Source organism: Poromitra crassiceps, assembly GCF_964638095.1.
Source record: "Poromitra crassiceps genome assembly, chromosome: 10".
Classification (NCBI taxonomy): domain Eukaryota; kingdom Metazoa; phylum Chordata; class Actinopteri; order Beryciformes; family Melamphaidae; genus Poromitra; species Poromitra crassiceps.
The window spans coordinates 4,671,576-4,699,148 of NC_139631.1; the positions used below are offsets into that span (position 1 = coordinate 4,671,576).

General features: G+C 47.0%; 1 protein-coding gene across 3 annotated transcripts; it reads right to left on the reverse strand.

Moving 5' to 3' along the window:
- Positions 1-1,621: 1,621 nt before the first annotated feature.
- LOC310783075 (uncharacterized protein) lies at positions 1,622-23,825 on the reverse strand. Of its 3 annotated transcripts, none has more exons than XM_083643863.1 (13): positions 23,694-23,825; positions 20,090-20,740; positions 10,292-10,339; positions 8,721-8,765; positions 7,857-8,300; positions 7,078-7,122; positions 6,739-6,837; positions 6,223-6,327; positions 5,989-6,081; positions 5,017-5,061; positions 4,165-4,290; positions 3,439-3,514; positions 1,622-2,745 (listed from the first exon to the last, which is right to left on the reverse strand). In XM_083643863.1, the coding sequence occupies exons 1-12, from the start codon at positions 23,736-23,738 to the stop codon at positions 3,452-3,454; spliced, it is 1,809 nt and encodes a 602-aa protein (XP_083499989.1). In that variant the 5' UTR covers positions 23,739-23,825; the 3' UTR covers positions 1,622-2,745; positions 3,439-3,451. The 3 variants fall into 3 exon arrangements, with proteins under 3 accessions (XP_083499989.1, XP_083499988.1, XP_083499990.1); XM_083643862.1 differs by having other exon boundaries at positions 7,078-7,125; XM_083643864.1 differs by lacking the exon at positions 5,989-6,081 and having other exon boundaries at positions 7,078-7,125.
- Between the last annotated feature and the right edge of the window lie 3,748 nt (positions 23,826-27,573).

Here is a 27,573-nt window from a genome sequence, read left to right on the forward strand (position 1 = left end):
TACCTTTTTTGTTGTTTTTTTGTTTCTTCCCTCTGTTATCTGGGTTGATGCTGAACACATTGCTTCTGTTTTGCATATTGGCAATTTTGTTGTTGAGATTCCAACATGAGGGGCCAGTAAAACTTAGTATATAAAAAAATAAAATAAAAAAAAATACACACGAAAAAAACAACTGTTGCTTGAAATTCAGTTGAAACTCACTTTGACAGTATCATCTTAGTATAAAGAAGCAGAAATGACAAAAACCACACATCAGCAGTGTTCACTGTACCAAATTACATTGTACTAATATGAATGTAGATTTCAATGCAAAAAAAAGAAGAATAAAAACTTTTGATCTGAGGTGTGTATTTTGCTGTTTTCATGTCTTCATGTGTTTTCTTTACAAGTGCTCATCCAGTCCAGCTGCTTTGTCCAGAGTGACTCAGCAGAACGTTGTTAAAACCTGGATGCTGTTAGCAGACTGTTTGGATCCGATGTCGGGTTGCCATCAGCCTCTGATGATTTATCATGATGGAGACAAGCGTTGATGTGCTTTCCAATAGGATCTTTTCATTATTAATGATGTTTTTCAGCCATGTTTTTTCGCAGCACATATTAGCTAATGCAGTGGTTCTCAACTGGTGGGTCGCGTGGCCGTGTTGAGTCACAGATGTGTGCATGAAAGAAAAAAGTTCTATGGATACCCAGGAGTCTCCCCTTTACAGACATGCCCACTTTGTGCTAATCCCATGCAGTTTGGTTTTTGCATCTTGTTTTTATTTCTGCATACTGGGGTCTCTAAACAGTCTTGTAATTGCATCAATTGGGTATTACTGCAAAGCTGAGACTTGTGGATTCATTGAGTGAGTGTATTCATCATGTGTATGATGTGTGATGGTTTTAGTCCCCATAGTAGCCATCGGCTGCTGCGTGGCCTCGCCTGCCCTATTGGCACGGGCGCAATGTCTCCCTCCCCCCTCTCTCCCTCAGTCTCTCTCGTGTGTGTGTGTGTCACTGATGACATCATCAGCGATGTCACAATGCTTATGTATGACATCACTAATGACGTCAGTGATGGCATGACATCATTGATGACAACACTGATGACATTGGTAATTAGGGCAATCACCTAATAAAAAAAATCAGGCTCCGTTACGTCACCCTAATGGTCATTAGGTGCTCTTTACACCCCCTGAAAGTTTCATCCCGATCGCACGGAAAACGGCATAGCTGTGGCCGGCCAAAAAGTTTAAACCGAGAACATTGCCAAATTGATATTTAGATTCAAGAAAATTCTGCCTATTTATTCCATACACTTCGATTTAGATTCTTGAAACTTGATGAGCATCACTAGTTTAAACAGCAGCATTTGTAGCCATACCACTGGTCTCTACCACTAGGGGGTGCTAAAGCGAATGGTCCGGACCAGTACCAAAAGATACAGCAATACAGGGGCTGTTGGTAAGTTAAAAGAAGCCAAAATGTACTTTATATGTACTTTAACCAATTTCATGTTTTTCTTTGACTTCCATCTGCAACACAACATCAATCCATTTCCTTCTATTTTTCCCCCCAAGTATGTATTTTGAGTGAAAAAAATGGTGGATATTCTTTATGAAATAAACAACACACACCTGCATCACGATGAGTTACAGCTTTATTGTAAAGGTGGATCAAATCCAACTCAGCCGACTCGCGATCATCATCATCATCAAATCACATCACATGACTCCTCAAGGTCTCCTCCAGAGCACGGACTGTGAACTGCACCACACCGTGTGGTCTATACAAAACGAATTAGAAAAAAGGAGAAAGAGAGGAAAAAAAAACAGGAAACACAAAAAAAAAAGACCTCCTAGCCCTGCTCCCTCGAGTCCGTCCTTCCCCATGCTCCAGCGGGCCATGGATCTTACGGCATTAGCCTGGGGGTTTCTTCAAATGGGAATGACGAACCGTGACGTGAAGATTCATCAGGCCCGAGAACCCTTTCGAGATTTCAAGTGAGGAACCCCAAGGTGCTAGAAGAACCCACGATGAAGCCTTTTTAGTTTTTAGTGTGTTGTTGGCATCAGACTGACCTCTCAAAATGGGAATGCGGACACGGGTGAGGGGTGAGGCAGGGACGCACACACAAACACACAAACACACACAGATGATCCCTCTAACGAGTGATGGCACTTGATCGGGCCAGAGGAGGACAGGAGGAGAGAGCTGAGGGGAAACAGGGAGGCTGGGGAGCTATCTGCCGCCGTGACGCTTCAGGAGAGCGAAATCTGTGATTTTGAAATGTGGGGGGAAAAACACCCAAAGAAAAAAAAAGTTTCCCTCCCGCCCTTTTACAAACACTGCCCAGGTACAAACTACAGCCCACCTTCATCAATGCAACCGTATTCATACGCATTGTATTGTCGGTGATTTACAATCAATGCAAATTCACTGTACATGCTTTCAGGGGGAGAAATACAGAAAAATCGACGAAAGGAGCCGTAATAATGTTTGTTTTCCGATTGCGACATGCTTATGACAAGAGTCTGTTCTGCTGCCCCCTTGAGTTCAGCAGGTGTATGTGTAGCCTGTTGACTTTTTGGTTCGGTGTTTCTTGACAAGAAGCCGGGCAGGAAAGGCACTTTCGAGTGTGGATGACGATGTCCCTTTGATTTTTCCCAGCGGTCCCTTTGTTAAGCCCTAAAAAAATGAAAAAGTAAAGTTCGGCTGGTCGGCTCCCAATGAAACCATGAGATCTCCAAATGACTGAGGGGGGATCTGGAGGAGACAGAGCACAAGACAACTCTCAGTCAGTCTCTTTAAATAGCGTAGCTTCAGTCAGTTTAAGCTTGCACAACTTTGAGGTAGGTAGATTAGTAGAATATGAGAATCTTTCCTCCTGAACTTTCATTAGGAAATGTAAACAACATACTTCTTTTCTATGTAAATGGATTGGTGACGTTTGTGAATCTATCTGTACAACCAGCTATCCTAGTGTGAATCTAAAGTATAAGTTCACCCACAAATGAAAAGTCAGTCGTTATCTCGTCACCCCGTGCATGAAATCGTCACTGTCGCCGTCAGCTGAAAGTCCCGCTTTCACTTTCACTTTAAGCTCACGGCTACAGTGACGATTTCAGCTAAAAACCGGGTATAAATGGTGTCTTTTCAAGTCAACTTGGCATCTCGGGGCTTCTGGAGACTTGGATTACACCAGACAACCAGTACCGGTAGCCTGTGTTGTTGTTTTTACACACATTTTAAAGATACTCACCATTCACTTCAATTGTTTAGGAGAATGCTGTAACTCTGCTTCCCTGGAAAACTTTGTGGACAAAAACTAAACCCGAAATTCCGGCAGCGTGGGGTGATGATGACGACTGAATTGAAATTTTTCGGTGAACTTATCCTTTAATTTAGCCAGAGTGGGGGATCATCGTATGGAGCTATAAAAAAAAAAACTGATCTGACCTGTTGTGTGGATCTAGCCCTCGATGGAGACTTCTGGAACCATGTGTCCATTCAGCGTCCCGTCTGCTGGGATCTCCTGCACAGGAAGGAAGGAAATGTATGAGGTCAGTGCATCGAAGAAAGGAGATACAAGCCAACAGATAAGATAGCTGGGATAATACACAGCAGCCATGTGGCTTAGTTCAGGACAGGCAGCATAGATAGACCGGCCACATTTAGAAGGAATCCTGCTACATTTGGACTGTGACTGTTCTTCTTTTCCATTCAGAAAATAGATCCGGCTGATAAAACAGTTGTGGGTGGATTTTGGAATCCAACAGTCACCATGGAGGGTGAACAAAAACAGAAGTTCCCCGCCCTTGCAATAAATAGTTTATTTCGTACTGAAATTGGCAAATAGGCTAATTCAATTAGGATAATTTAGTAGATTATTCTGATAAAATCCTGCTGTTGGCCATAGTCGTTATAGGCCAGCTACTGTAGATCTCCTTGTTTTATAGCTTTTCAAATCTGCTCAAGCTCTAAATGTGCACGGTCCTTTCCAACAATGTTTGACTAGTTTGGGGGGGGGGGGGGGGGTATTTCTATTCTGACTCATAATCAACTGGCTGAATTTAAGGGTTTTATTCCGAAATGTATATTCACATATATGTATATCTATGTGTGCTTCGGGGACAGTTTTTGACAGCTAGATTTATGCAATTCCCCCAAATTAAATGTCTGTACCATGGCGGGGAGCTCAACAGGCTCCACAGCGAGCTGCATCTGGCAGGGCATGTCACAGATCTCTTTGTGAGGGGCAGAGAGCTCTTCTGACAGCACCTCCAGGCTCGTCGGCTCATCCAGGGCACCCTGCGGGAGGACAGGGAGGGAGGAGAGAGAGAGAGAGAGAGAGAGAGAGAGAGAGGGAGAAGGGTGGAGGTGAAACTTGAGCTATCAAGTGAGAAACTCTGATTCTGGAAACTCATTTTAAGCACATGGTTATTTTCGCTGCGACAGCATGCTGATAATCATGAACAGAGCAATATCACATTTTCTTTTTTTATTCATTTTCTCCCCAATTGGCCAATTCCCCCTGCTCCCCCCGGTCGTTGCTCCACCCACTCTGCTGATCTAGTTGTAGACTATTAGCACATGCTTCCTCCGATACATGTGCAATCACCAGACTTCTTTTCCCCTGACAGCGATGAGTTTCACTGGCAGGACGTAACGCATGCTATCCCCCCAGTTCCCCTCCCCCCCCGGGCGGACAGGCGTCCCAACCGATCAGAGGAGGCACTAGTGCAGCGACCAGGACACATACGCTAAATCCGGCTTGATCCGACGCCCGACCAAGCCGGAGGTACTGTAACACGGGGGCTTGAACCTGCGCCCCTCCTGTTGGTAGGCAGGGAATCTACCACTGCACCAGCACTACCCGGACGCCCTGAACCATCATCTGTTCTTGTATGAGTGTGACGAGCAGCATGGGGTGGTGTTCCCCACGGTGCCAGGAGGAACCCATGTCTCAACAGAGTGGGCAGAATGTTGCAAGACCCAACACACAAACATGTTAATGTAATGCTAACGCCTTCTTACCTTCACAGCCTCAACTTCAAGCTGGGCTTCAATTTCCTCTGTAGCCTGCAGAGAGGAAAACAGCCAGTTTAAACACATCGCTGCCTGCTGGTATATACTTGCAATTGCACTTTTCTGTTGGATTAAGTGGACTGTTTTAAATGGTCTCCAGAGAGCCGCCGAGGGGAAAGGCCCGGGTTATTCCATGAAAATGCAGAATGATGGAGGAAGCCTGCAGACTGCGAGAAGAGAGGAAGAGTGTGAGGAAGAGTGTGAGGAAGAGTGTGAGTATGACAGTGAAGGAGGGGAGGCACCCCTGAAGGAGGGGAGGCACCCCTGAAGGAGGGGAGGCACCCCTGAAGGAGGGGAGGCACCCCTGCAGAAAGGTCCAAAGATCTGAACATCCACAGGCAGGATTCCGCACCACGAGAAACAGAGTTGCAGCCATTGTAGAAGTCCCACTTTCTGCACTTTGGCTCTGAACCTGAGAAGAATTCCTTTTTACTGATACCTTTTCTGCCTGCATGCATTAAAAAAAACTTGATTTATCCCACTTCTCTTTCGACCCATTGCTGACTAGTGTATGAAGTCTTTTTAACGTTTTTTTTTTTAGTTTTTCCAAAGTTGATTTGTTATTTGCAATGTGTGAATCAAGCCGGCAGGCCTTGTAGCAAATATGGAAAATAAATTAATATGAAAAATCCAAGACAATATAGCGGTGGTGTTTTGCGATGGTGTGGTAGATTTTAGGTTTAATTTAGTTTAATTGAATAATAGTTGAGCCCTCCTTCTTACATGTATCCTCCATCTATCCTGCATTAGGGGTAGATCGAAATTAACACATTTTAAAACAAATCTCTAATGTCTCTCAGCTGAGTTTTCCAAACAATTCCTCTCAGGGACGAAGCCAAATGACAGCAGCAGTCCAGCATGCCTTCAGCCTTCAGCAACGCCTGTATATATTTGTGGTTGTTTAAGGAGGTCGTATCTAACCAGCAGGTCCTCCGGGGACAGCCGGCAGTCGGGTGGAAGGGAGTCCTCCCTCTCCCCCAGCACGCACGCTTCCTCATCCCCACACACTGTTTCCTGGGACCAACAACATTGTTGCCAGTTACGCCAGAGCGTTGAAGTATCTGTGTGTGTGTGTGTGTGTGTGTGTGTGTGTGTGTGAATCTGATTCCACGGCCTGACCACATGGTTATTGTCTGTACTAAGACAGAAACTCACGTTGATGATCTCCTCTGCTGGGACAGGGGCGGGCTCAGGCACAGCGGGGGTCACATCCAGAGATTCTGATAGGGCGTCGAGGGCGTCAGTCATGACCACAGGCGCCTAGATGGAGCAGAAGGTGGAGTATTTTTAGAAAAGACTGGGACTGAGAATTAGTCACAGTAGCAACAATGAAATTCAAAATTTTGCCTTTTCACCTTGCTACTCCACACCACAACCTAGTTATCAGTAAATGCGAATACGATATGAGCACACGTTTTTGAAACTCAAGATTATCTCAGTGATCTTCTCAAATACTTTTAATGGATTGCTTCACCATCTAGGCATACAAACAAAGGCAATTGCCGGCTATATCCTGTTTCAACCGCAAATACTCCGCATTACAGAGGCAACAGCCCATTGAAATGGCATTTCCTGGTGACTTCAAATAGGACTTGTGACTCCCTTAGGCGTCGAGACTTAGCAGCATTTGGCTAGCGGTTAGCCGTAATATGGCGTGTGTGTCGCTCTCACCTGCTCCACCACAACCGCAGACTCAGCCATGGCAGCCTCCACTACTGGTGCAGAGTCTGTGATAACGAAGTCATCAAGCACAGTGTCGATGACCGGAGCCTGAGAGAGAGAGAGAGAGAGAGAGAGAGAGAGAGAGAGAAGAAAGAGATGGATACAGAGAAAAGGGGGCGAGATGCAGACAGTAGAGAGAGGAGGAAGAGAGACAGAGAATGCAGAAAAAATAAAATACAATAAAATACAATAAAATAAAATGTGATATTTTGTGACTGATGGATGTAGGCTACATTGGCTGCTAGGCTGAGGATAAGCTTGTTGAAGGAAGAGGGAAAAAGTCTTTACCTCTGTGACGTCAGCCTCTTCTGCCAGAGGCTCTGGGATGCTCTCCTGCTGAGGGAAAAGACACAGCCATGTTATCAATACAGCCAGAACACTGTCAGCAGGAAATAATGAACCTAAAATGGGAATGAAACAGTGTGAAAAGAAGCATAACAGATGTAGCCATTGTAGAAGTCCCACAGTTAAGGCGTGATGATGATGAACTACTGTCAAACTGAAGGCTAATCGATGGTTCCATTGCAACATGGGGAGCACAAGATTTTTTTAGGGGGCAACACTCGCCCTACTCTGCCTCTGATTGGCTACCATGGTTCTGTGCTGTTGTCCCATTGGGGGCAAGGAGACATTTTCAGGCCAGAATGGCGGCAGCGCTGTTGTCAAAAAAAAGCATCAGAGCTTCGTCTCTTGACTTCAACATTGCTACCACTGCATTCTGGCTGCTTCCCCCAGAGGAATATTGTGTTAATGATACTCAATTGATTCTATTAGGGACTTCCGTGATAGCTACTTCTGTACAAAGGACATGCTGCATGCAAACTATCACAGAATAAAAACACACACAAGACAAAAATGCACTTGTATCATGTTGTGTCCTTGGAAGGAGGGAGAAGCTGAAGTTTGTCACAGGGAGAGAGGAAAGTATGTACTTAACCCATTGATACCTGATGCAGCATTTGTGTGTGTATCCCTTTAAGACTTAAAGGGATACACACACAAATGAGGGATATACACGCAAATGCTGCATCAGGTATCAATGGGTTAATGTAGTAGCAATGTGGCACCTCTGTGATTTCAACAGGCTCGACTGTGACCTCGGGTGCAACTTCCTCTTCTTCTTCGGCCAACACTTCTGCTTCCTCCTCGACCTTCTCCACCTCCTCAGGCGCCGGGCAGATGCAGACCTCAGTCACCAGTTCTGGCTCGGGTATCGCTTCGATGACCGCTTCCACCACCGACTCCACCACAGCTTCTGTAAGCAGCTCCTCTGTAAGCAGCTCCTCTGTAACCGGCTCTTCTGCGACAAGTTCTGCTTCGGGGGCCAGCAAACAAGCAGGCGCCTCCGCTTCTGGTTCTGCGACGGCTTCGGTTACGGGCTCCAGTTGGCAGACCGCCTCGGAGACGGCTGCTTCCACCTGGACCTCAGGCACAGCTTCTTCTTCTTCTTCTTCTTCTGCCAAGACCTGAACCTCGATCACCTCGGGCTCTGGCTCACAGACAGCATGCGTCTGCACATGCAATGCAACCAGACACACAGGACAGTCAACACGTCACACACACAACAACTCCATGCAACATGTCAACTGGGGGACAAACCAGAACGTGGCTGATCATATGGACCTGTGATAAGTCATGCTCAGGGTGTAGATACAGGCAGTGCAGCCAGGCCTCGCTCATAACGGGCTGAGGTAGGGCTCTTAAAACACAGAATGACTGCCTCCCCCTGGTGGGTTGAGTGTGCAACCCGTTTTAAATTTAAAATGCTTGCACCGTGGTCCATATTGTCACAATCCGACAAATGTACAATACGGACCCACACATGCTGAATTCGACAACAAACAAACATCAAGCTCTAATGTGATAATGGCCAGATGAGTGGTTTTCTAATGACGTGACGACACAATGCAGTTATAGAGGGTGGATCTTACCTGTTCAACCTCTGTGGTAATGACTACAGTGTCCTCTGCATGGAACTGCAAGAGAAATGAGAAGTGGACTTTGTTCAACTCTCTAGTTATGACTGGATGGATGAACTGATAAATGAACAAATGAATAGAAGTCTGAACAAATGAATGGATATATTGCTTGATCTCTATGCCAGCATTTAGAATAGCGGTTCCCAACCCTTACCGACTCTTGGCCCACTTGAACATCTCAAACAGTACAGAGGACAAATGATGTGTTCTCAGAGCACTTTTTATTTTAACAATAAAAGGAGCTGTCCATCAGCACCACACAGAAACTAAAACTAAATCTAGAACTCAACTCATCCACCACCGATGTGTAGCACCCACCTGCGTCATGCACGGTAGCCACGTTGAGGCAGAACGCTCACCACACATCAGCTATAATGGTGGAGAGTTGAGGACTGAATGTGCCAATTAAGTAACGAGGGATGATTAGGTGGCCGTGATTTAGCCAGGGGCACCGGGGTTACACCCCCCCCATGGTACCGGGGGTTACACCCCCCAGGGCACCGGGGGTTACACCCCCCAGGGCACCGGGGTTACACCCCTACTCTTGCAAAGAGTGTCGATGGGCTCTTTATTGACCACAGTCAGGAGTCAGGACCTCGTTTGAACGTCTCATCCAAAGGATGGTGCTGTGAGAGCAAAATTCCCAGTACATTTCCATTACGCCAGTAAGTTCCATCTGATGTTCTCAAAAGACACAATAACCTTGGTCTGGTCACAAGACAAGATACATGTTATCTATCTTCAGGAATGCTCTGCAGATGGATTGTTATGGAACAGTCGATAATGATCAACAGCCAATTAATAAGCAATCAATCAATACTTTTGCTCTCACAGTGCTCACTCACAGGACAGAGTCCCTGTCCCTGCCCTGGGACATTGGGGAGATTATTCATGAGACCATAGGGGAAGAGCACCTCCTACTGGTCTTCCAGCACCAGATGTATGGTCTCCCATCCAAGGAGTATCCACAGCCAGACCTGCTTAGCTTCCCCGGGACAGCCGGTGATGTCATGCAGGAGCTACTAGACTTCTTTGCTGAATAAACAGGTGTTGTGGTGTGCAGAGGTCCTCTCGTCTCAACAAGTTTAAAGTTGCAGTTGTGTGTGTGATCAGTTGTTCAACAACTGCAGCACTTCATATAGTATTCCCACTTCAAATGTGTCTTCTTTGTTTTACTCCCTGCCTACATTCCTGTCCATTCCCACCTGTGCACTCCATGCCTGTGGCAGAGAATGTCTGAGCAGGCTGAGGTTAGGGGGCCGAAAAAGGGGTTGAGAGACCAAGGAGCCGTCTGACTGGTTGTGTGTGTGTGTGTGTGTGTGTGTGTGTGTGTGTGTGTACGTGCGTGAGTGTGTGCGTGCACACGCGTGTGTGTGTGTGTGTGTGTGTACGTGCGTGAGTGCGTGCACGCGTGTGTGTGTGTGTGTGTGTGTGTGTGTGTGTGTGTGTGTGTGTACGTGCGTGAGTGCGTGCGTGCACGCGCGCGTGTGTGTGTGGGGCGGGGGCTGACAGATTTATTTTACCTCAATCTCAGCAGGAGCCACCACTGGGGCCTCAAATGTGGGTGTGACCTGAGGGAGAGAGAGAGAGAGAGAGAAAGAAAGAAAGAAGAGAGGGAGAGTGAAAGAGAGGGGGAGAGAGAGAGAGCAGATTATTCTCATGTAATCAAAGTGGAAAAATAAAGACGTATACAAATCTACAAGGACACATAAACTGAACTTAGTTGAGAGCGTAGTTGGCAGAAAGTAGTTCTCCTTAAAACAAGGCACTCAGGAGACACATGAACAAGCCTTCCCAAAACATGTCTTCAAGCTTGAAGCTGTTGTTATTAGCCTACTATTCTACAGTGCTGTTGTCATTAGCCTACTACTCTACAGTGCTGTCATTAGCCTACTACTCTACAGTGTTGTTGTCATTAGCCTACTACTCTACAGTGCTGTCATTAGCCTACTACTCTACAGTGTTGTTGTCATTAGCCTACTACTCTACAGTGCTGTCATTAGCCTACTACTCTACAGTGTTGTTGTCATTAGCCTACTACTCTACAGTGTTGTTGTCATTAGCCTACTACTCTACAGTGTTGTTGTCATTAGCCTACTACTCTACAGTGCTGTCATTAGCCTACTACTCTACAGTGTTGTTGTCATTAGCCTACTACTCTACAGTGTTGTTGTCATTAGCCTACTACTCTACAGTGTTGTTGTCATTAGCCTACTACTCTACAGTGTTGTTGTCATTAGCCTACTACTCTACAGTGCTGTCATTAGCCTACTACTCTACAGTGTTGTTGTCATTAGCCTACTACTCTACAGTGTTGTTGTCATTAGCCTACTACTCTACAGTGCTGTCATTAGCCTACTCTACAGTGTTGTTGTCATTAGCCTACTACTCTACAGTGTTGTTGTCATTAGCCTACTCTATAGTGCTGTCATTAGCCTACTACTCTACAGTGTTGTTGTCATTAGCCTACTACTCTACAGTGTTGTTGTCATTAGCCTACTACTCTACAGTGCTGTCATTAGCCTACTACTCTACAGTGCTGTCATTAGCCTACTACTCTACAGTGTTGTTGTCATTAGCCTACTACTCTACAGTGCTGTCATTAGCCTACTACTCTACAGTGTTGTCATTAGCCTACTACTCTACAGTGCTGTCATTAGCCTACTACTCTACAGTGTTGTCATTAGCCTACTACTCTACAGTGCTGTTGTCATTAGCCTACTCAGTGCTGTCATTAGCCTACTACTCTAGAGTGCTGTCATTAGCCTACTACTCTAGAGTGCTGCCATTAGCCTACTACTCTAGAGTGCTGCCATTAGCCTACTACTCTAGAGTGCTGCCATTAGCCTACTACTCTAGAGTGCTGCCATTAGCCTACTACTCTACAGTGCTGTCATTAGCCGTCATTAGCCTACTCTACAGTGCTGTTGTCATTAGCCTACTTGTGTTGTTTTCCCCACCACAAACAGTTCAGGCTTTGGGAGGAACACACAATCCTAAACATGTGCCCAGAGCGAAATGATGGACTTCAGAAGAGTCAAGCTGACTAACGTTAGGTGTGACAGCCCAGAGAAGAGTCAAGCTGACTAACGTTAGGTGTGACAGCCCAGAGGCGTGTGTGTGTGTGAGTGTTGGCTGCTTCACCATGTCCAAGAAAGGAAAGGTTCGCCAAAATGAGAATGTTTTCACATCGTAAATCCACGTGAACACTGGTGGTCCACACACACACACACACACACACACACACACACACACACACACACACACACACACACACACACACACACACACACACACACACACACACACACACAGTCACACACGCACACTTCCTTCATTGTGCTTTGTCTATTCACAGTGTTGTAGGAGGGGAGATGGGGAAGTGCATTATACAAGCAACAGTAATGTTACGACCAATTGCATAACGTTGGATGACGTTCTCGTGCCGCAGCTATATACCAGCTCAGATTCAGCAGTGCTGCTGCTATATACCAGCTCAGATTCAGACGTGCTGCTGCCATCTACCAGCTCAGATTCAGCAGTGCTGCTGCCATCTACCAGCTTAGATTCAGACGTGCCGATGCTATATACCAGCTCAGATTCAGACGTGCTGCAGCTATTATACCAGCTCAGATTCAGACGTGCTGCTGCTATATACCAGCTCAGATTCAGCAGTGCTGCTGCTATCTACCAGCTTAGATTCAGACGTGCCGATGCTATATACCAGCTCAGATTCAGACGTGCTGCAGCTATATACCAGCTCAGATTCAGCAGTGCTGCTGCCATCTACCAGCTTAGATTCAGACGTGCCGATGCTATATACCAGCTCAGATTCAGCAGTGCTGCTGCTATCTACCAGCTCAGATTCAGACAACGTAATTGTTGCCCTCGTATATCTTCAGCATGAGATCACACACATTTACAACTACAAGAGTTGTATGTAAAAGCAAAGGTACAAACGGTACAAACGGTACACTTGTCTCTCCAGAATGCTGATTAGGAGGACTGGCAGTATTCTTTTCTGGACAGACAACAGACACAACATGAGGTTTGATAAGATGCCCAGAACACCAGAGGGCTGACCCATCTTTCCCCTTCCCCTTCCCATGTCTCTCTCTCACTCTGCCAGAACCACTTTTAATGGCTTGCTCATTTCTGCCTCGCCACCCAATTAGTGGCCTGGCCGGCACTGGCGTGAGTGCTTTCAGGTGGAATCCTCTGTGTGGTCAAGTGTGTTGAGCCATACTGACAAGCACAGAGTGCAGCGCATAAATACTGTATATCTTCAGAGTCGTCCCATAGTCAATTATTGACTCTGTCCTGCAGCTGACTTCTTCATCAGTGTATGGAGAGTCTGTGTGGTGGATAGCAACTGCCATCACCGCCCGGTCAGGAACGGCCCAATCATGAAACAGCCAAAGGATGTGGGTCATATATGGAGTATGAATAGAGCGCTAACTCTCACAGCAGAAGCATCAAGCTATTAAAGAAAAACACTCGGGGTCAAAGGCTTCTTTCCAGGGGCGTGTCTAGGTGGGTGGCCAGGGGTGGCACTGGCCACCTTTGAAATCTGATTGGCCACCCCAAAAAGTTATTATGACTGGCCGATGGCCATGTTAGAGGCGGGACCACCAAGCCAGTTCATTTCTTTCTTTCTTCCTTCATCCCCCCAAATCTATGGTCATTGAAGGGCCACATGTGAAAAATGTATTTAAATTCTTGTATTTAAATGAGATTAATCTCAGATTTCTGAGAATGAGGTCAGAATTCAAGAGTTTAAATTCAAAATTCTGACTCGGAATACAGAATTCTTCCTAAAGCTCAGTGCCACCCTTGCCCCCACCTGGGCCACCCCAGTCAAAATGGCCTGGACACGCCACTGGTTCTTTCCCCATTTTCTCTGTGTAGCTCTAGTTCCACCAGTGAGTGAGGAATCCATTCCTCCAGGTTTTCAGCAGCCAATGAACAAAAGCCAAGTGGGCAAACACATAGTGTCCTACACATAGTATGGTACATACTGTATGTGCTTGGAGCTATAGCCTGGAAGGACTGCTTTTGGGGAAGAGTTAGAGAGAAAGAAACAAGGGGGGAGGGAAGGAAGGAAGGAGGGGAGAGGGGAGGGAGGGTGGTGGTGGGCTATAAGTGTTCCATTACTCGACAGTAAAACACACACACACATGTGCGCACGCGCACACACACACACCCCCTCCAGTCCATCCCTACAACAGAACACGGTGTACCCAACAGATCTCAGCGCAGATCCCGTCGCAAAAAGCCCCATGGAAACACTATAATCACCACGCGCCCAGACTGATCTGAGAGCAGCCACGTATCAGATAGACCATCTTAACCCATAGAAGAACACGGTGTACCTAACATGAAGTGTACTCCATGTTCCAACCGACCTCATGCTCACACAGACACACCCCCTTGCCCCTCCCCCGCCCCCCGCAAAGAGAAACGCAAGGATTCCTGACAATGGTGGATAAATAAAGGATAACTTAACTTGCATCATGGTCTCTGCTTTGTAAGATCAAAGATGGCACAAGACAAATCACAGCCTCAGCTCTCAATTATGCATGGAGAGACTGCAGACAGAGAGCCACTTATCATCAAGCATGTGTGTGGGGCGAGCTTCAAAACTAACGTATTCAGTTCTCAAGACAACAACATGTGCAAAACAATAATGGTAAAACAACATGGTAAAACAATAACTGTTTTACCATGTGGGATGAACGAAAGAAAGAAAGAAAGAAAGAAAGAAAGAAAGAAAGAAAGAAAGGAAGAAAGATAGAAAAGAATGGAAAAAGACAGAAAGAGGGGGGGTTTTGACTCTATGCGTGCAGAAGCGACTGGTCATGTATGTCACATGTCCAGCGTTGAACAAAGGCCCATTATAGTCTTTGCGAAAACAAACCAATAAAAGGTGTCAGAGAGCTTGAGGAGGGGGCAGGGATGAATTAGACAGAGCGAGGGGGTGGGGAGGTAGTGTGTGTGTGTGTGTGTGTGGGGGGGGGGGGGGTCTCATGTGCTATAAGGTTTTCTTTTTTCCAACCAAATCAAGAAACGTAAGAAATATCCCTACGCCTCCAATTTCCTCTTTCAGGTTGTCTCATCCAATTTATTACTCACAAATAGCGAAGGAAGCCGTGCCTTTATTCTTAGCGCTCCTCCTTAGCAAATTCCCTGCAGCTTCCCTGCAGCTTCCATTCTCCTTTCGAGGCGCTAAGGAGCTAAAAGCGGCCGAACCCTCCCAGAAGATACCTCCCCCCACCACATCTTGTCAGGAGAAATTCACCACAGACACTAAAAAGGTTGTGACAGCTGCCTATAAGCTCCTCTTCAACCCAGCAAATACCAAAGGCTAAACGGCCACAACTACACACACTTCGACACGCACACACACACACACACACACACACACACACACACACACACACACACACACACACACACACACACACACACACACACACACACACACACACACACACGTGGATTAGAGTCTACTGAATTAGCTTCTGGCTCCTCCTCCTAATCATCCCAACAGAGAATTCAATATCCCACTTTCCCCCATCCCTGACTCCTCCCACTCCTCCCAGCTATGAGCCAATGACAAAAGGAGGAGACTCGGGTGAACGGCAGCACGTGCCGAGCAAAAAGCCCTGAGGGGTTCCTGTGGGAGGCCCCCCGTTTAGGAGACGACACGGGACGGGAGGAGCAGAGAGTAGAGGGAGGTGGGAGAGAGAGAGGGAGCGGGGGAAGGAGAGGGGGGAGGTAGGAAGGAAGGATGGATGACGAGGAGGGAGCGAGGGAAGGAGAGGAGGTGGCAGAGCGGGGGCATAAAGGTAACGAGGAGGGAGGGAGGGAGGGGGCGAGGGCAGGCCGAGGGAGGAGAGGAGAAAGGAGGGGGTTTACGAGGGGAGAGAGGGGAAGGCAAGAGCACAGAGAGAGAGAGAGAGAGAGAGAGAGAGAGAGCTGGGACAAAATGTTCAGCCCGGGTCGAGACGCGCCCGTCGCCGCCGCTTCGGCCCACGGAGAAAAACACACAATGGGTCAGAGGAGCGGGAGGGAGGGGGGGGTGGGTGGGGGGTGGGTGGCGGAGGATAGGTGACACTCACCTGAGTCTCCGTGGCGACTTCCAGAAGTGGGACGCCCACCTCTCTGGGCCCCCGAAGCCAGCTGAATATGAGGCCCATAACTACCCGCTCCGATAACGAATATCACTAACGAGCCCCTGACCAACCCAGGTCCAGCTAGACTGAAGATCTCTAACCACCCCCTGACCAACCCAGGTCCAGCTAGACTGAAGATCTCTAACCACCCCCTGACCAACCCAGGTCCAGCTCTACACTGAAGTGTGGTGACACGGAATGAGCAACCTTATTATGTCTTGCAGAACTGTGGGTGCCTCTATGTGTGTGTGTGTGTGTGTGTGTGTGTGTGTGTGTCGCTCAAGCCAAGCAAAGTCTAATAAGGCTCAACGTCCCCCCAAGTGTCAGTGCCTGAAAATCGATGAAAGTTCATCAAACTGTTGTTAATTGCACTAATATGCAACCCACCCACTATTTGACTATTGTTATGTGTTTGCAGTTACAGTCAGGGCTAATTTCTGCCAAGTTCTACGCAAGTGAGTGTGTGCTGCACGAGTCGGAGGAGGAGGAGGTCTATCTGGCACATCTGCAAAGCCGTGAGGCAGCCGAGGAGCCGAGGAGCCGAGCGAGAGAGAGAGCAGGCGATTGGGTGGAGGGGCGGTGGGAGGGGAGGGGAAGGGGTGGGTACTGCCAGAGAGCCTAACAAACCACACAATGATAGGAAGAGCATCTCCTATAGAAACATGTATAGCTCAGTGGGTAGAACATAGCCCTCGCACATCCAGGGTGAGGGGTTACGCTCCCACTGGGGCCACTCCAATCAGAAAGGACAAAGATGGAGGCAGTCCTGCTCCTGCCTACTGGAAAGTGTCGTGGGTAAAAATGCCCCGTCGATGGCACATGTTGACTGGACGGTTGGGACAGAAGACACCGAAGAACGTGGGAGGGACATTTCAGTCGGGGGGAGTCAGAACAACTGGCACCCCAATGATAACACCACTCTTGTTACACTGAGCCTGGCCTGCATCATGCTCTCTCTCTCTCTCTCTCTCTCTCTCACTGACACACACACACACACACACACACACACACACACACACACGCGTGCGCGTGTGCTAACATACATGTGAGCGCTTTCTACACACCATATGTGGTCATGGCTCAGCTACTGGGAAACAAAGATGTGTTTGTGCCACTGTGTATGTATGTATGTATGTATGTATGTATGTATGTATGTGTGTATGTATGTATGTGTGTATGTATGTACTGTATGTATGTATATGTATGTATGTATGTATGTATGTATGTATGTATGTATGTGCAAAGCGCATTTAGGCGTGTGTGTGTGTGTGTGTGTAGTCAGTGTGTAGCATATGTGTACATGTGCACATAGCCTGGAGTGCACATGCTGCAAACAGGACGTTCTGTTCTCAAAATGTGCTCATGATGATTGCATGGCACATACTTTACAGTAAGACCTGTGTGATGGCACAGACTTTACAGTAAGACCTGTGTGTGGCAAAGACTTTACAGTAAGACCTGTGTGATGGCAAAGACTTTACAGTAAGACCTGTGTGATGGCACAGACTTTACAGTAAGACCTGTGTGATGGCAAAGACTTTACAGTAAGACCTGTGTGTGGCAAAGACTTTACAGTAAGACCTGTGTGATGGCAAAGACTTTACAGTAAGACCTGTGTGATGGCACAGACTTTACAGTAAGACCTGTGTGATGGCACATACTTTACAGTAAGACCTGTGTGATGGCACAGACTTTACAGTAAGACCTGTGTGTGGCAAAGACTTTACAGTAAGACCTGTGTGATGGCAAAGACTTTACAGTAAGACCTGTGTGATGGCACAGACTTTACAGTAAGACCTGTGTGATGGCAAAGACTTTACAGTAAGGCCGGTGTGATGGCACAGACTTTACAGTAAGGCCGGTGTGATGGCACAGACTTTACAGTAAGACCTGTGTGATGGCAAATACTTTACAGTAAGACCTGTGTGATGGCAAAGACTTTACAGTAAGGCAGATGTGATGGCAAAGACTTTACAGTAAGGCAGATGTGATGGCAAAGACTTTACAGTAAGACCTGTGTGATGGGACAGACTTTACAGTAAGACCTGTGTGATGGCAAATACTTTACAGTAAGACCTGTGTGATGGCAAAGACTTTACAGTAAGGCCTGTGTGATGGCAAATACTTTACAGTAAGGCAGATGTGATGGCAAATACTTTACAGTAAGACCTGTGTGATGGCAAAGACTTTACAGTAAGGCAGATGTGATGGCAAAGACTTTACAGTAAGACCTGTGTCATGGCAAAGACTTTACAGTAAGGCAGATGTGATGGCAAATACTTTACAGTAAGGCCTGTGTGATGGCAAATACTTTACAGTAAGGCAGATGTGATGGCAAAGACTTTACAGTAAGGCAGATGTGATGGCAAAGACTTTACAGTAAGGCCTGTGTGATGGCAAAGACTTTACAGTAAGGCCTGTGTGATGGCAAATACTTTACGGTAAGGCCTGTGTGATGGCAAAGACTTTACAGTAAGGCAGATGTGATGGCAAATACTTTACAGTAAGGCCTGTGTGATGGCAAAGACTAGTAAGGCCTGTGTGATGGCAAAGACTTTACAGTAAGGCAGATGTGATGGCAAATACTTTACAGTAAGGCAGATGTGATGGCAAAGACTTTACAGTAAGGCCTGTGTGATGGCAAAGACTTTCCGGTAAGGCCGGTGTGGTCTGTGTGATGGCACAGACTTTACAGTAAGGCCGGTGTGGTCTGTGTGATGGCACAGACTTTACAGTAAGGCCGGTGTGGTCTGTGTGATAATCCATTTCAAATTTCTAAAAGCTGTTGGAGAAAATAATATTTCTAGTTAATAGACTACCGTAGTTGGTTGAGATTTTGTTACAATTCACTAGTTTGGTCCCTGCTTTTGAACATCCAACGAACTGTGCTCAATATAAATGCCATAGGATTCATTTATAAAAAGGGAAGAGAAAAACATCTCGCTAATAACCACGTGCCTTTGCATCCCACCAGCTTCATGGATTGCAAAACTGCACTGGAGAGTCAGATCACAACAACCGGTGCCATACTGCTGTGGCATATCACATGACAGTAGGACAAGCAAACCCTCGTGTGGTCACAATAATACAATCAAACCAAAATCAGATTCAGATTCAGAACACGTGTCTAGAACATACTCCACACAGCCAACCCCCATTGACCTGCCGCCCCCCATCTAATCCAATCAGCCGTCTCAGTCAAGACACACAAGACACAAAAGAAGAGACGTTTGAAAGAAAGCCACATAACGTGCCTCCTGAAGCAGACAGTTTTGATGTAGGAGGTAATGTATGGTGACTGCCGAACAGTCTCCCACTGATGTACAGTGTCTCTCTCTCTCTCTCTCTCTCTCTCCTGCTTTCCATGTCTTTGCTAAATGGAACACGTTGTTCCCTCTGCCCTTCAACCCCCCACCCACTCCACCTCTCCTCCCATATGGACACAGCTCCATCTCACTGGCAGCCACAGAGACACACGTTTCACAGCACAAACCCAAACAATCAGCGTCTAAACTCGTCGCTGAGAAAACACCATTTCGCACGTGTGCAGAGAAAGAGCCTGAAATATGCATACAAAAAGGCACATGTGGTGGACCAACCAACATCTAAACTGGCAGTAGAGCAGGCTACTAGTGAAAACAAAATGGCAGCAGCATGCAACCGCCTCAAGGCACATGCTGTACCCAATGCAGCTCATCGTTACCCCAGGAAGAAACCTGACCCGTTTTTCTATACAGGCTTCATAAGAACACACTGGGGTTTCTAGAACCAGTGAAGGCACCAAAGAAGCTCAGACACATTTTCAAGGTCAAGTTGCTTCCAATGTTGTGTTTTTACTAAATGTGATCAAATCTTCTACATTGGTAGGTAAATTGCCATGCCTTGTTACACCTTACTACTCGAAGGGCTTTGAGGAACCACCGCAGATGAACTCAAGAAGATTCCTTGAAGAACTCATGGTGGACCTCTGACATATGACAGTTCTACAAGGAATCCATTGCTGATATTTCTTTTTCTAATGAGGAATCCTAAGGTGCTTATTGACTCCCTTTGAAACGTATAATGATCCTCAATGAACATATATATATATATATTTTTACGTGTAGCCTACAGCTCAAACCCTGTGTGAAATAAAGTGGTTCTTACCTCGGTTACTGGTTCTGGAATGATGGGTTCAGCCTCTTGTACTACTGCAGCTTCAACTGTAGGGGGCTCCACTGGCGTGGGCTCGATGACTGGTTCGTCCTCAGCGACCGGAGCCGGGGCTTCGCAAACAGCAACTTCTACTGGGGCTTCGCAAACCACAATTTCTCCTGGAGCCGGGGCTTCACAAACAGCAACTTCTACTGGAGCTTCACAAACCACAACTTCTCCTGGAGCCGGGGCTTCACAAACAGCAACTTCTACTGGAGCTTCGCAAACCGCAACTTCTACGGGAGCCGGGAATTCGCAAACCGCAACTTCTACTGGAGTCTGTTCCAGCAGCACAGGCGCAGGCTCTGGTGCTGCTACCTCCACTGGGATGGGCGCTGGAACTGGTTCTGGTACTACTGGTTCCGGTACAACTGGTGCTAGTACTACTGGTTCTGGAACAACTGGTGCTGGTACTACTTTGGGTGCCTTCACAATGGGGACTGCGATGGGAACGGCCTCTGGGATCTTTTCTTTTACGGGTGCTGGAGGTTTAGCCACCTTCTTAGGGGCTGCTGTAGGGGGCGCCTTCACTGCAATCGCAGGGGTTGCTTTGGCCGGGGGGTTGGCTGCATACTGCTCTTCGAGGGCTCTCCTTTGGGCTTGCTGTTGGGGTGAAAAGACAGAAGAAGATTGTGGTTAATAATGGTTTGTTGTCTTGTCATTACAATCGGAGCCATTATTTAAGTCCTCCTTCATGCATTATGCCTGCAGAAACTCCGCCTCCGCCAGCTGCAAGTCATTAAGGCTCGTTAAGGTTCGTGCACAATCTGCATACTTAAAAAATAAAAATAAACAATAACAGCCGCCCTCGGAGCAGATTCCGTGTCTCGAGCAGAACTTCCGCCACGGTTCCGTTGTGACGTAAAACGTGTCACAACGGAGCGTTTTGCCAGAGGAGGAAATGGGAGATCTCCGTGAGCAAAACAGAGAGAGAAGATAAACACTGCCCATGTGCTTATATTACCCAGATTATTAATGATACAAAGTGGGTTGATAATCGGTAAAGCCGTCCTTTAAATGTAGTAGAACCAAATGGAATACACTAACACAATACTTTTTTTTTTTAAACTAGTTATACACGACCATTCCTTGTAACTTGCAAAATCAATCTTTTCTAAATAATTATTTGGGGGATATGGCGCTGGTTCAGCAGGCAGGACAATGGTTTTTATACAGGTGTTCAATATCAGAGATATTTAAAGAGACCGGGAAATGAAAGCAAAAAATAACGAAATGGAGAACGAAAATCAGAGGCAAATGCGGGTCCTGGCAGTGGGATTGTTATTGAGGTCCTTATCTAGCTCAGATAGGTGGTGTTGTTGACAGTGGGAGGTTCATTCTAGCACTTTTCTATTCACAGGAATACCAGGGATGCCACAGCGGCCAGGTCCAACGTGTTTTTCCGCTCAGGACTAAACCCGCGGGGCTTTATTGGAGGTTTAGGAGTGCAGACCACTGGTGGGAGGGGCCGGAGCGACTGGGAGTGGGCCCAGCAAAGCTCGTTACAGAATAGGAGCTAATTAGCTGAATCAGAAAGATTTGGACAGGTCTGGTGAAGCGGGAACACAAACCCTCTGAGTCAGCAGGCCTGAGAGCTCCGGACGGGGGCCCCCAGGCCAGACAGTGGGCCTAATCGCATCATAATCAGGTTATAATCAGGTTATAATCACAGCCAGAAAATGCTTTGTTAAAGCGACATTCACAGTGCTTGACAAGCCCTGTAAGCCGACTGTGTATATGTGCGTGTGCGCACGCGCGCGTTTGTCTACGCCTGTCCAACTATCTGCCGTCAAAACAACCCCTCCCTTCTCTCAATACACCAATAGTCGGCCGCCTGCTTTTCAATCCAAACCTCACAGGGGAATTTCAATATTATCAAATCAAATGTTCATTAAATGAGTTCCTCTAAGTGTGAAGGCCTCACTCAAGAGGCTCAGAAACAAGAGAGACTGTTGTTTACCAAGGTGGGGGCGCTGAAAGACATGTGCTCTCACAGTCTCCAAGTCCCTTCCCCTCCTGCACCTCAGACAGATCTATACTTCACCACAAGGGGAATGCTGATAACACAAAGTTGTGACTGACTTCTAGGGCCATTTTTATATCGGAGTGTCACTGACTGAGTGGCGAATCCGAGAGGTTGTGCAGACTGCATTCTGGCAATCTAGCGCAAAACATTCCTACAATCCACACACACGCTACCAAATACAGGCGTGTGGAGCCCAGAGTCAGGGACAGGCTTCAAAGCCAGACAAAGATGAGGGGGGGAGGGGGCGCTGTGGAGGGAGGAATGCCATGAAGCCCATACCGAGAAGAAGTCTCACCAGAACTCGACTGAGCCAATGCCTGCAGGCTTTAGTGGTGAGGCAAGTGATATGTCTTTGGGAAAGGAAAGGGGAGAGAAAAGAAGGCATGGTCTGAAAGAATAACTTATATGAATGGGGAAGGTGCGGGGGAAAACAATGGCGGACAGTGTTTGGTGCGGTGTCTGGATTGATGCTGCTTGGTGAAGTTGGCATGAGGTGGGGGATAACCTTTGACCTCTCGAAGTTGGAGCTTCAATGTTACTTTCTCACTCACTACACACCCCTCCCCTCCCATCCCCTCACTGCCACACCCACCTCTCCCCTTACAGGGCACTGAATGTTCAGAACAGCAAAAATGCTCCAGGCGAAGACCAGTGTGAGCTGGTCCGATGCATAGTTATGGTACCATTGCATGATCCATCGTAATGGCTTTGATAATAGGTAAATAAGACAGTGAACGTGTGCTGCTCGGCTGTGTTTTCTGTAGATTTGTTGTTGTTTATTTATTTATTTATTATGGGGGGAGGGGCGTGCAGAAAGCACGTTTTTTTGTTGTTTTTTACAATGTAGCCTACACATGAAATCTACAATCTAGGCTACATAATAAAACACCCAAACCGATCAATAGAGCGAAAAGGAACGCTGAAACAACATGGCGTGTTGCGCTGCTTGGAAAGACAATTAAGCACAAAGCACTGCACGCATGGCGCACGGGGTCAAGCCATGTGCAGATTGATTTTCGACAACTGGTGTTTCTAAAATAGCAGAGCCAGAGTAGCGGCGATGGGATCTGAAGCCAAACCTCTATAATGTGAGTCAGATAAACGACCTACTACTCGGCACGGGCGTTTATCTTTGCGAGATAAAAACTTTTTACACATGAGACTTGGGAGCGCTCGGCGGAGTAGGCTAGAGCGCGCCACAGCAGCGTGCAGTCAAGTGCAGAAGGATTCAGTATTAAAATAGAGAGGAAATAACTCACTACGACGAAGATAGGCTATTATACCAATAAAACGTCTAATTTCGCGGTGGAATTCCAGTGGGAGCTACCTGGCATGTAGAAAGCTGTTAATTGATAGTGGAAGCTATTTTTTTTCCTTCTTAAAAAGACGCATCACGACGAGGGGAAAAAAAGGGTTTTCGTCGAATCCTTCCAAGAAAACCGAGTTCCTACTGACTGAAACGCCTAAAACTGATTGTGATAGTAGTAGCCTATATAAAAAACTGAGCCAAAGGCGCCTGCGACCACTTACCACCCTCCTCATGCGACGCTTGTTCTTCTTCCTCTTGCTGGGCATGTTGGCGTGTGGTGGTGACGGTGTGGGGGTGCGAGAAAACCAACAAGACAGAGGTAACAAGAAGCACAGCAGCAGAGGCAGAGAGAACAACGTGGATCGTTTTAAAGCGCTCGGTATTTCTCTCATCCGCGCTCCGAACCTATCGGAGGAGCGGGATGAGAGCTGGGGGGGGCGTTGACGGCAGAGGGGCGTGTGTGCTCTTGGTACGTACACCCCCACCCCCCATACACACATTATATCTACCTACTGCTGCCTGGAAGAATGTTATGTAATCACTCCATCAAGCCAAAGGCAGAGAATGAGAGAGAGAGGGAGAGAGAGAGAGAGAGAGAGAGAGAGAGAGAGAGAGAGAGAGAGAGAGAGAGAGAGAGAGATTAATTACCTACTCTACTCCCTATTATTATTTGATTGCAATGTTGCAACACATCTGTTTACATAATTATTCTATTAGCCTCTCTTTAATTCTATGCTAATTTTTTGTTTTTATTTTACACTTGCGCTTTGCCAATGTAAACGTTTGTTTCCTATGCAGCCCATTTTGATTGGATTGAGAGAGAGAGAGACAGAGAGAGGGAGGGAGGGAGAGAGAGAGAGAGAGAGAGAGAGAGAGAGAGGGAGCATGGCCCGCGGGCTTGCAGGTTTGCCACGCCCCCTTTCCTGGAGCAGTTGAGAATGTTTTTGACTGAAGCAGGAGGCCACACAGCTCAGCCAAAGGAGTGCATTTTCCAGTTTTTCCCTCTCTCTAGTCCCCCCCCCCCCCCCCCCCCCCCATTATGTTTTTTACATTCATCAGAACTCTTAAAATCACTCATTCCTGAGTGGGGGGGGGGTCAAAACAATAACAGTCTGTTAGTAGAGACTGTTTGCCACTGTCTATTCCAAACACATGAAATCATGCAGCACGGAAATAGCTTTCATTATGTGTGGCTCGTGCAAGAAGACAGGGGAATGCAAGCGCGCGCACGTCTCTGCACACCCACCCCCATGATGTGCTGCGTGTCTCTCACAACACAACCATACAACTCCCATGGCAAATTCCCCACGCCTACAGCTCAAGCATTCACTCACAATTCAAACAAAAGGAGACAAAAAACACTTTCGACTTTGATCCACACATTTCTACACTTCAAAACACTCAACACTGCAGAGGTTATAATATAGGTTGTACGGGTGGAATAAAGCGTCTAGGCAGCACACAGGATAGCCCCGTTGTGACTCTTTCCGGGTAGACGATGCTACCCTACAAGAGTCCCGTATCCGTACGTAGACTTGCCCGCGACTCTCGCTCCCAAGCTGAATAGAATCAGCGATACGCACGTATTTACAAGTGTCGCAGAAACATTTCAATGCCACCTAATTGAGCAGAAGGGTTCATTGCTTCACGACGGCGGGGTTTGAAAGCTCGACGCTGCTCATAAATGCCTCTTTTCATCCGAATTCTGTGCTGGTGACGTTATTTTCTACCGAGCTTTCGACCAGCGTGGCACTGTTGAGCGCTGTGACGGCTGGGCGCTCTAACCCGGAAAAAACGATATCACGTAGTCACAGAGAGCACACCTTTTGGAAGTGGCTGGCAAGCAGGCACTGTGCATCTAGCTAGGTACTGGTGGAAAACAAACAGAGAGACAGATTTATGCATTGCAAGCTAGCGTTAGTCAACTTTTAATGTTACGTTGCTGTCAACAAACCATTGACAGTGCAACAGTGGTGACTGAGTGAACACATGTTCCGCCTACCTGACTGCTGTTGTCGCAGTTCACTTTCACGTTGTTTTCTTCTTGTTTTTTCCATCACCATCAATCTGTTTCATCTGTCAGCAGACTTGACTTGTAGTCCTGTAATTTACATTGATGCATGCTGTACTGAACGCTTTAGCCCGAAGCGCACAGGGAGCGAAACTTGACGCTCGTCAATTTCTGCCCCTATAGCGCACTGCAAGCGTCAGATCTGAAATGTAATACACCACAGAATGACAGAACCATCACTATTTTGGGGTAAAGGCCACTCATTTATATGTAATCAGGCACAATTGACCGATTAAAAAAAAGTTGTTATACCCGTAGTTTTGAGCCCCTGTCATAAGCCTCTTCTAAACATGAACTCCGGATTATAACCGTAGAACTGTCGGTCTGCCGTGCAGAGGGGGAGAGAAAAAAGGCAGCGCTGCGGGGGGAAATTATGCAATTCTGTCCAAACTTATTCTAATCTCATCATGACATCCAGGGATAGGCTATGTTTTGCTAGCCGATGTGTTTAGAACCTTTTTCACCAAGGTGACAGGTTTGCTGGTGTTCCAGTGGAACGATGGATTAGTCGTCACTTCTGATCAATGTAAGTTCTTTGTGGGGCCTTTTACAGTGTTGGGGGGGCCTTATGCTAGCTGCGTAGTGAGCCTATATGGCGGACGTGTAGGATGACCTACACGTGGAACCAACACATTCTCACTCCCAAACCATCAAAATGTTGACGTTTGGTCAGGACCCCTTTCCATCACTTTATAAAGGAGGGGGAACTATTTTTCAGACCAGCGACTCGGCCCGGTAACGAGTTGCAGAGACGCGACTTGTGGCTATACCGGTCCGGTTCGGTCCGGTAACGTCTCACGGGAGCCGGTTAAGTTTAGGCAAGCAAAACAACTTGGACGGGTTTAGGCAACAAACGCAACTTGGTCAACTTGGTTGGGGTTAGGGTTATGGTTTGGGTCGGGGTTCGAACCAGCTCGTGACGAGAAAGTTACAAGTCAGGAACGCTGCGAGTCCCACCCCATACTCTCTCTAGTGCCACTTTGACCTACTTGAATCGTTATGTTCAAGACCGCCCGCAACGTCCATGTCTGATGGGAGGGGCTAACTTTGTCTTCGGGAAGTGATGGCACGGGTTCCTCATCGAATGTCAGTTTTTCACGGGTTGGGAGTGAGAACACGGGTTGGTGGAACAGGACTGGGGATCAGAATCACTTATTTCAACAGGCAAAATACACTCACCAAGTACTAATGCTGGGTGGTTGTGTTCTGCATTGTGAGATACCTTTCTGCTCACCACATGTCAAGAGGTTATCTGTGTTACATCTAGCCTTTCTGTCAGTCAGCTCCAAGCAGTCTGGGCATTCTCCTCTGACCTCTCATCAACAAGGCGTTTCCGTCCACGGAACTGACGCTCACTGGATGTTTTGGGTTTTTGGCACCATTCTGTGTGAACCCACACTCACACACAGTGTGAACTGTGTGAAGACGGCCGTGTGTAAAAATCCCAGTTTCAGAAATACTCAAAGCAGCCCATCTGGCACCAACAACCATGCCACGCTCAAAGTCACGGAGATCTCATCTTCCCCCCATTCTGATGTTTGATGTGAACATGAGCTGAAGCGCTGACCTGAAACTGCATGAGCGTATGCACTGCACTGCTGCCACATGATTGGCTGACTGGATAATTGCATGAGGAAGCAGGTGCACAGGTGTCCCTAATAACGTGTTCGGTGAGTGTAAATGTGCAACGATGCCAGGAATGCACATGCATAGTATAAAACACGGTACAGGATGTTGATGCATTCTGCCACTGTCTATATGTAGGCTATTCAGGGACCATGACCTACAACAGGATCATCACCGCAGCTATGGAGGAGGATGGTGTTCATTGCATTTTGGGTAGAGCATAATTGACGGTGCTGTAAAATAATAAAAGGATGGTGTAGTAACAGTGGCGATGGATAACATAATGAGTTGCCTATTGTGGTGATCAGATCGTCACGGCATTTATGAGTTATCATTGGTCAGATTGCGTGTTTAAAACCCAAATGTTGCAGTCACTTCAGGAGGAGGGTAAAAAGTTAATCATA